The sequence below is a fragment of the Neolamprologus multifasciatus genome, chromosome 8, assembly GCF_963576455.1.
Source record: "Neolamprologus multifasciatus chromosome 8, fNeoMul1.2, whole genome shotgun sequence".
NCBI lineage: Eukaryota > Metazoa > Chordata > Actinopteri > Cichliformes > Cichlidae > Neolamprologus > Neolamprologus multifasciatus.
The window spans coordinates 16,501,967-16,511,990 of NC_140446.1; the positions used below are offsets into that span (position 1 = coordinate 16,501,967).

A 10,024-nucleotide genomic window follows, 5' to 3' on the forward strand; every position below is an offset into this window, starting at 1 on the left:
CATATCTCTAAGAGAGAGTCGAGACACCCTATAGAGGAAGCTCTTTTTCTCTGTATGTATTGGTGATCTCAAAATTTCAGTCACTACCCACTAGGGATGGGTACCGGTATCCGGTGCCATCATGGCACCGGTTCTGACATAAACGGTAGTAACCAGACCGAAAAGCAGCGCGTATGAGGGGCCGTACAAGCCAAAATTCATTCTTTCACTCTCACATACATACATTCTTCTTTCACACACATATACTTTCACTCTCACATACATATATTCTTCTTTCATGCACATGTATTGTCACTCTCACATACATATATTCTTCTTTCACGCACATGTATTGTCACTCTCACATACATACATTCTTCTTTCACACACATATACTTTCACTCTCACATACATATATTCTTCTTTCATGCACATGTATTGTCACTCTCACATACATATATTCTTCTTTCATGCACATGTATTGTCACCCTCACATACATACATTCTTCTTTCACACACATATACTTTCACTCTCACATACATATATTCTTCTTTCATGCACATGTATTGTCACTCTCACATACATATATTCTTCTTTCATGCACATGTATTGTCACTCTCACATACATATATTCTTCTTTCACGCACATGTATTGTCACTCTCACATACATATATTCTTCTTTCATGCACATGTATTGTCACTCTCACATACATACATATATTTTCACTCTCACATACATATATTGTCATCTCGCACACCTTTATTCTTATTTCATATCCATGTATATTCACTCTCACATAAATCCATTAATCTTCCTTTCACACACATGTATTCTATTTTTCTTAATGCTACATATTTTTATGCTGACATATATTTATTCTCCTTGCAGGTGCAGCCCTTTCTAGTCATATATATATACATACCCTTTACCTTTCAACACATATATATTTGTACTCCTATACTCATATATACATACAATCCCAGTGTTTATCCTTTACCCTTGCATACATACACTCTGACATTCACATCTGCATTTCCTAACACAGGAAGTTCATCCTTTAAGCAGGAAGTTATTCTTAAACCAGGAAATGTAATACACTTGGAGAACTTACTTGATATACCCAGACCTAAACCAGAAGAACCAAGCAATGAAGCTGTTCAAAGTCATCCTGCTTTCTTTGCTAGTATTGCAGTTAATTTGTCGAGTAAGTAGTAATGAAAATGACATTAGAACTTTTTTAAATAATGTATTAGAATGTTTGGAACAAATTCAAAGAGAAGCTACAGATTCTTTTGTTCGTCAGAGGCTCCATAGAGAACTTGGTGATCACATTCAAACCTTATCTGGAATTTTGTCCATCTCAAGATTTGTTGACGATGCAAGAAATAGAGAAGCAGTGAATACATTACGGTCCTTAAATGGATGGCTAATTTTTTTACTGACTGCTTATGAAACCAGACAAGGAACTACATCTGAGAACAGACTTGTCTTGCTACCTCCACCTCTCATGACTTGCTCTCAAGGTCGACCGCGATACAGCATTTCAAGAGAGCAAATATCTCATTTAGTATCTCTTGGAATGAACTGGCAAAGCATTGCAACATGCTTAGGGGTTAGCTCCCGTACTCTGTACAGGCACAGAGAGGACCTTGGCATTGAGCCACTGACTTATGCAACATTATCCGATGAAAACCTGAACAGGGTTGTTAGGGAAATTCTTCAGTATACCACAAATGCAGGTGAACGATATGTGCATGGCAGCTTGAGATCACGTGGGTTACGCATCCAAAGGTGGCGTGTAAGACAAAGTCTACAAGAAATTGACCCCTTTGGATGTTCCCTCAGAAGACGCAATGCAATACGTCGACGACTGTACAGTGTTCCTTTCCCCAATCAGTTATGGTGAGAAAATTCTAACAGAAAAACAGTCCTGATTCTAAGTCTATAGCGAAATGGATTATCTAAAGCAAAATAACTCATTGTTTTATTTACTCAAACTTGTGCATATCCTTGACCATGTCATAGTTTCCCCATACATAACTTATACTTATTTCATTTTTCTATAGGCATATAGATGGAAACCACAAACTTGTGAGATGGAGGATGGTGTTCCATGGCTGTGTGGATGGTTTCAGTAGAACCATCATCTACCTCGCGTGTTTAGATAACAACAGGGCATCAAGTGTTTTGTCACTGTTCATGGTTGGTGTTCAGAACTTTGGAATGCCATCCAGAGTGAGATGTGATCATGGACTAGAAAACACTGGTGTTGCCCGTTTCATGCTTTACAGGCAAGGACTGAACAGGCATAGTGTTATCACTGGCAGGTCTGTGCATAATCAAAGAATTGAGCGATTATGGGCAGAATTAAATCGAGTGGTCTCATATCATTTTGTTAATCTTTTCAATTTTATGGAGGAGCATGGTGTATTAGATTCACTTAATGAGGTCCATTTATTTTGTCTTCATTATATATATTTGCCACGTATTCAAAGAGCTGCCACAGAATTTCAGAACCAGTGGAATAACCATGGACTTTCAACACAAGGAGGGCAAACCCCTCTTCAGCTGTGGCAAAGGGGCATTATCAACAATGCAGGAATACATAACCCAAATATGAATGGTATTTGTGAAAATGACTTTGGTATTGATGAATGCAGACCACTGCCAGAGCTGGAGACAAACAATAATGTCATTGTTCCATCAACTAACATTTCCATCAGTGACACCATGATGGTTACACTTCAACAGACCTTTGATCCATTTGAAGATGATGGCAATAATGGTATAGATTTATTTTGCAACCTTGTTCGTTTTCTTGAGAGACAATCCTAAAATATCAATAAGGCCTCTGGAGAAATTTCATTTACTGTAATTGTGGTTGTGCAGCTTAAAAAGAATACAGTGCCAAGACTGTTGTTAGTTGAGTATTATTAGAAGTTTAGTCACAGCTTTAAATTTCAAGAATGCTACTATCAACCTTTACATGCATGTTGACGGTTTGTATACAATTTTAAAGAATTTATGAGTTGTATTATGTGAGTGTGTTGAGATTTTACAACCATATTTTGTTTTAAAACACCTTGTTAAAAGAAAAAATAAATTTGTGCAACCACATTTTATTGAGGTTTTTGGTCATCACAATCACCAGATGTATTGTCTTGGAACAAGATGACTCAAACTGATAACATTAACATTAATACAGTCAGTAAATACATCAAACATGGATCACTGATCAAATAGAATAGAAGTGTCAGATAAACAATATTGAAGAACACCAGAGAATAAAAGCAACAAACAAGTACAAATCTAGAAAACAAAAATAATCACAATGCAATGAAAAAAAAACTGAATTGAATTATGTTAGTATATATAACTATTGTATACTTGTAGAACGGTACCCTGACAAGCAAAAAGACTTGAAGCAAATGAACATTTGTTAAAAGGTCAATGCAAAAACAGAGCCTCCAATCACAAAATAGGTGGGTGAAATATGAAATATGGCAACATAAAGTAAATTCAGCTTTGTCTCAAGTGTTTTAATTGGTCTTTTAGGTGGAACATTTTGAACCCCCCCTTAGAATTACTTAATGATTGACACTCATTAATTTAACTGAGTGCAAAGCTCAGATTAGCATACTAACCTGACCAGGAATTAAGCTATTCCAAAACCATGTGTATTACCTAATGCAAAGTCCATATTCTCCTGAAAGTCTTTGTAAGAGGTATGAAGTGGTAACTTTAAACAATTGATGCACGTGTTTGCAATGGGTAGTTTAGACATGGTTTGTGCATCAGGCTCTTGGTGAAGAAATTCAATGGACGGTTGTGGAGAGAAGCCAATTGGTGGAACAGTGTTGGCTCCAGTGGCAAAGGCAAGAATTGTCGCCAGCTTCTGTGTTCCGTCTTGATCTAAAGGAAAAGCAATACTGTCAAAAATGGCATTAAAGACAAAAAACACAGCAAGCATTTCTACTTTTAACCGATTCAATGAAAAGATGCACCGCATTATAAATTGAACACACAATGCTTAAAACGCTAAATTTACCTTCTGCATCTGTTAGGTAGTCTCTCCAGAAACTAATGACAACTGCTTCAGCTTGCCTTTTATTGCTCCCAGCTGGAGAAAGGCGGATGGTAAAGAGGCTGTCAAGAAGGTCAGCTGTAAGCACTGAAGGTGACCAGCAGAGAAGGGTGCGAAAACTCTCTGGGTGAGCTTGGATTTTGTCCAGCACCTCAAGTGTCCGTAGTCCATCCTGAAATCTAAATGATAATCAGAATTACCTTTAAAATCACAAATCACATCAAAAATGAATGGATCCAAGAACTATAATCTAAAACATATGAATTTATATATACACAATAGTTTTTACTTCAGATTATTCACATCATCAAAAGTGTATATCCCAAATCTGCATTTTTCATGTGATGCTGTCACCTTGGAGGCATGGTGTACCTACACATAAAGAAATGTCACACAAAATTCCCAGAATACAAGGCAATCAGCAAGGGTTTGAGCTACTTATTGGACAATAATAAATACATACATACATACCTTTCAAATGGACCACGGACTCTGTGTATTACTTGGAACATGAGAATGTCATGTATAAGCAGATCCTTGTCTTCCAGCCTCCGCAGCGGCCTCAGGCAGCCAGCATTGGCTAAGTATTCCTGAAGTGGCTCAGTTGCTACTATCAGATCTTCAAAGGATTTACACTCTTTAACCTTCAAATAAAAAAATAAAAAATTAATGGGCCCCAATTAATACATGGAGTAGAATGAAATGCACACAATACTAAAAAAATTTTCAACAACTGACAAATCAGTTTTACCCTTTTAATTTTTTCACGCAGGTCACTATCGGCAACATCTTCTAAAACTGGTTTAGCCAAATCTGGGCCATCAACAAGGCAAGAGAAGAGTGTTGGGGACAGAAAGCCTGCTGGTGGACCACCATGTACAAGGCTTACTGCAATGGCTCTGCCTGCAATGAAGTACCTGTCCTCCCTCATGGCTAGAAATAATGAAAAACATTACATGAAATGTTTGTTTCATGTAATGCGCTTTCATGAAGATGCATGAAAGCGCTTGACAAGAACTTCATAAAAATGATTTTTTTTATTGCATTACTCCAGGGATATCAGCCTAAAATCAATACATACCAGCACTATCAAGTGCCAAGTTCATTTTGCCTTCTTCACCCTCAAACATTGGAGACAGGGGCAAAGCTTCGATCAGAAGTCTTAGAAATTCTCTTCTTGGTCCACCCAAGTCAACAGCCTCTTCAGGTACTCCCATATCGTCAGAAAACCTGACAGAAATTGTGTGGCATGGATCATATGTTGCTCGTTTAAAACCTCTAATTGCTCCATCCAGGACTGTTGATCTATTAATGTTGAACTTGCATTTCTTCTGTTGGTTTACTTTTGCAGAAAGTTCCTCCAAAATATCTTTTGCTGATACCAAACAACTTGAAGTCCTTTAGGATTAAAAAAAAAAGAAAAGAAAAAAAAAAGAAAAAATATTGAAAAGAACATCAGTAAAAACATTCACATACAAGGGCTACAAGGACATACAAAGTTTTGTCAAAATCAGAATCAGCATACTTTATTAATCCCTAAAGGAAATTATCATAATCATAAGCAAAATGTACAAAGGAGTATATTGGTCAGTGGCTTTTTATATTGTTTATATGTTTTGGAGAACTAGAAAGCACTAGAGCAAAGAAAAATAGTTTCAATGCACAATAAGTAAATAACAATAAGTAAATTTCATTTCATTGTCAGATAGGCTCTGTTAAAAATTCGCTGCCTATTTCAAATAAAATAAAATTTGCCAGCATTACAGCATTATCATTTGACTCTGTAGACATTATTCAAAAAACTGTTTTGTTAACAGCAAATATAAATATCATATATGCATATAAATATCTGAGGATGGATTACACTCCTTCACAACACTGGTTACAGAATTGGATTGCAACAAATATGGTGTGTTTAATTGGCTACTGTAAAACATTTGTATTTGAAACTAACCTTTCGCTCTGCAGGCTTGCTAGTATAGCCTGGTTAAGTTCCTCATCATCAGAAGACATGTCAGATAGTGGAGTCATGATTGAAAGGTAGTTATCGTAGTTTACAGATTGACTGTGTGTTGATGTAGAGGGTAATGCTGAACAATGATTCTCTGGATTCCTGGTCTGGTAGGGTGAGCTTGAGGTATTTTGGCACGTCAGGACCAGAACTGGATCACTTAAAGATGCAGATGATGAGGTAGAAGGCTGACTAGTGGAAGGGTAGATTTCCAATGAAGACACTGGTAACTGGCTGAAGGAAATGTTTGTTGAAGCGCTGCTGTACTTGTGTGAGATACTGCTTTCATGGGTCAAGGCAGGAGTTTCCGTTAATAATGTTCCATTACAAACTGATGAGGCAGGAGATTGCGTCGGAGCAGAGATTGATTGGAAGGCAGCTGTTGAACTGGCAAAACTGTCTGAAGATGATGAGCGCAGCTACCTTGATGAAACAGGGTTTTCTTCACAGTTTTCCTCACTGATGTAGCTTGTAATATCATCCTTAGAAATAAAATAATAATTATAATAATTCACATATATTGAATTTGAACATTAAATACCATCTATCCAACCTCTTCTGCTTATTCTTATCAGAGGTGGGGTGGTTGGAGCCTATCCCAGCTACCATAGGGTGAGAAATTTCAAGAGTTAATAGATCTTTCTCACAATTACTTTTACATACTAGGCAGACAAAATTGTAACACATCTCCTGAACAGCAGTAGTCTTACGTTCTATAATTTACAAACAGTCCAACAGAGCAGCTGTAAATTTAGTCAATACCAGAGCTTAGGATTAACATTTTAAAAAAGGAACATTAACTTGGTACTATTCTATCCAACTACAAAAGGTGAAAGGCAAGTTTAAAAAGAACAGAGATGAGAAAGTTCAAAGGTTGTTTATGCACCAATTTTTGGTCTTAATATTATTACTGTACAGTGCTATGTAGATTCATTCAAAAGTCAAATAACGTACCAAAATTGGTTTTGATGGTCTGATGTATAGGGCTTTCGATTTATAAATTTTATGTATGAGATTTGCATCCAGCTCCTGTCCTGCTCGCAGTTTGGGCGCAATCAGTCTGTTGCCACAAGCCATCAGAAACTCCAGGCTGGAAAACAGTTAAGTTGTAAAATGTTTAAAATCCAAAACAGCAAAAATGTTCCAATAACTTTTTTAGAGCTAATCTTGTTTTCCTCTTTGAGTCAGACTTAAACCAGTAGTAACAGAAGTAAACTTTATACAAATGTCAAAAAAGTATGCCAAAAATGGAGTGTTCAAGAAAGGATAACTGATTTGGTTCTTTTAGTTTAGTTTACTGATTCATGTCTACCTGTTCTCTGACTTAAATCTTTATGTAAAGCTTTGAAATGCCTAGATATCGAAAAGACTACTGACAAAAGCTGTGTCGCATTAGGTTTCGACTGCCAGCACAACCTACCTTACATCAATAGAAAGTTTATCTCCAAAGGCGTCCCTTATTTGTTCAGAGACAGTTTTCTGGTCCCAGGATTTTTGGAATTCAAATCCATTCAATATATGCCCTTGTTCATGTAAATGTTGTTTTGTGCGACGCTTGACAACAACACTGCTTGATGGCCGTGGAAGAAGGATGACATCTTTGTTGAAAGTATCATGATAATGTGTCTTGGCCCTATAAAACAAAACAGAAACTATATTCAGATTTATGTATCCTTTGTTTTATTTACCTATACTTAAACACTATCAGTTCCTTAAGAAAGTTGCTAATGTCACTTGGTAGTGACCAGCTTACACGTTAAACTGTTGCTAAGCTTTTATAAATAAAATAAAATGTTACACAGTTCATATAAAAAAAACAGTATCACAGCTAGCCATTTAGCCCACTTGAATATGTTTAAAGTTGCTCGTGTATGTAAGAGTTGAGTATAATAGCAAACGCAAATAACAAACATAATTTGAAAGAAAAAAAATGCATAAAGTAATAGCATGCTTATAAATTGCCTTTGAAAAAAAATGGAAAATGGACGTAAAATAGAAGATGTTTTGGGGTTTGACCATTTTAATTCACTGAAGCTTGAATTAATATATATATATATATATATATATATATATATATAGTACAATGAAAGAAAATCTAAATTCTAAATCTAAATTCAACTACAGTGCGGCCCCCTCAATCACAAAAGCTCAAAAAATAAACTGCATAAGGATTTTTTTTACTGCTCTTTAAAATGAAATACGCCTACAAAGAGGCATACAAAGAAACATTTGCTATTACTTTTTACTTTGAGTAAAGAACAAAAAAGACACCAATCACATTTCTTTTTTTCTTATTTCATACACTGTAGAAACTGGACTGAAGGCATGACTTGGCATCCATGTTTATCTACCTCTACAGTGGTACAGCTATTGATCCACTCACAACACAGAGTTGGATTGATGTCTTCTAGCAAGATTAAAATTCTACCCCAAAAAATAAATAAATAAATAAATAAATACAAAACTAAACAAAAATAACAAGAAAATTAACCCAACCTTTTATTTAGCAGGCTAATGTAGCTACCACCTCCCACATTAATAAAGAAGATTTAATATAAAGTAATCTTAAAAATCTCATCAACTTACACTCGGGTCACAAGTACAAACAGCCACTAATATTGAAATAAATGCGACGGTCTTTACTGTTTTTAATGTGGATGCTGCTGAATAAATTAGCTAGGGCTAAAATTTTATAAGGGTAACAAAGTGCGTTGCTAAATCAGCAAAGCACATTTCGTATTTTGTATTTCGCAGTTGTATAGTTAAGTGGCAAACTGTTTTGTTCTTACCTTTTCCTTGATCTGCAGTTCCAGTTGCCAAAGTATTTCTGGGTGTGATATCGCAAAGACTGCCCCACTCCAGTCGAACTCCGTGTAGCTACTTGGCTCGTTGAAGCTACCCGGGTGTTAGCTGGTCTAAAAAGTTCCCTCATCTCACTTTCCACCGTGCTGTGGGTAACACTGGGTGCAGTTGAGCCCGTCCCATCTCGATCAAGTGACGAGGACAACGATGTGACCGTTTCAGGAGATGATAAAATATTTCTTAACAACCCGACAGCTTGCTGAAGAACTCGAGTTTCTTCTACCCCCTCCATGCTGTCAGACACTTGAAAGTGACCCGCGCGTGCTTCTCAGCCAATCACAGCGGTACGGACACCCAGCCTTCCGTTTCCATTAAACTCCTTCCGTTTCCACTATACTCTTTCATTCACATACATTATTCTCTTGCATACATATATTTTCTTCAGACATGTATGCATTCTCTTCTTACATACATATATTATTTGTAAGATTAAAATGCATATTGAATGCATGTAAATGAGAGCAAAATGTAGGAATCTATAAATGAAAATATATGTGTGTGAGAGTGAAAATATATGTATGTGAGAGTGAAAATATATGTGGGTTAAAGAAGAACGTATGTATGTGAGAGTGAAAATATATGTATGTGAGAGTGAAAATATATGTATGTGAGAGTGAAAATATATGTGTGTGAGAGTGAAAATATATGTACAGTGGGGCAAAAAAGTATTTAGTCAGCCACCGATTGTGCAAGTTCCCCCACTTAAAATGATGACAGAGGTCAGTAATTTGCACCAGAGGTACACGTCAACTGTGAGAGACAGAATGTGAAAAAAAAAATCCATGAATTCACATGGTAGGATTTGTAAAGAATTTATTCGTAAATCAGGGTGGAAAATAAGTATTTGGTCACCTCAAACAGGGAAAATCCCTGGCTCTCACAGACCTGTAACGTCTTCTGTAAGAAGCTTTTCTGTCCCCCACTCGTTACCTGTATGAATGGCACCTGTTTGACCTCATCATCTGTATAAAAGACACCTGTCCACAGCCTCAACCAGTCAGACTCCAAACTCCGCCATGGCCAAGACCAAAGAGCTTTCGAAGGACACCAGGAAAAGAATTGTAGACCTGCACCAGACTGGGAAG

The 10,024-nt window shown here is 36.6% G+C and overlaps 3 protein-coding genes across 3 annotated transcripts; 1 reads left to right on the top strand and 2 right to left on the bottom strand.

The window, feature by feature from the left end:
• Positions 1–2,025: 2,025 nt before the first annotated feature.
• LOC146512789 (uncharacterized) lies at positions 2,026–3,502 on the top strand (the record flags this gene model as incomplete). Its single annotated transcript, XM_085170978.1, has 1 exon — positions 2,026–3,502. A coding segment is annotated over one exon (792 nt), but the record flags the coding sequence as incomplete, so codon positions are not given.
• Positions 3,503–3,538: 36 nt separating this feature from the next.
• On the bottom strand, positions 3,539–6,224 carry LOC146512790 (G2/M phase-specific E3 ubiquitin-protein ligase-like). The gene is made up of 6 exons (XM_085170825.1): positions 6,021–6,224; positions 5,148–5,464; positions 4,818–4,999; positions 4,538–4,710; positions 4,031–4,245; positions 3,539–3,894 (listed from the first exon to the last, which is right to left on the bottom strand). Exons 1-6 carry the CDS (start codon positions 6,095–6,097, stop codon positions 3,638–3,640), a joined length of 1,221 nt encoding a protein of 406 aa, XP_085026951.1. The 5' UTR covers positions 6,098–6,224; the 3' UTR covers positions 3,539–3,637.
• A 257-nt stretch (positions 6,225–6,481) lies between these two features.
• LOC146512791 (uncharacterized) lies at positions 6,482–9,562 on the bottom strand. The gene is made up of 4 exons (XM_085170843.1): positions 8,867–9,562; positions 7,498–7,710; positions 7,032–7,167; positions 6,482–6,559 (listed from the first exon to the last, which is right to left on the bottom strand). The coding sequence occupies exons 1-4, from the start codon at positions 9,169–9,171 to the stop codon at positions 6,497–6,499; spliced, it is 717 nt and encodes a 238-aa protein (XP_085026969.1). The 5' UTR covers positions 9,172–9,562; the 3' UTR covers positions 6,482–6,496.
• Between the last annotated feature and the right edge of the window lie 462 nt (positions 9,563–10,024).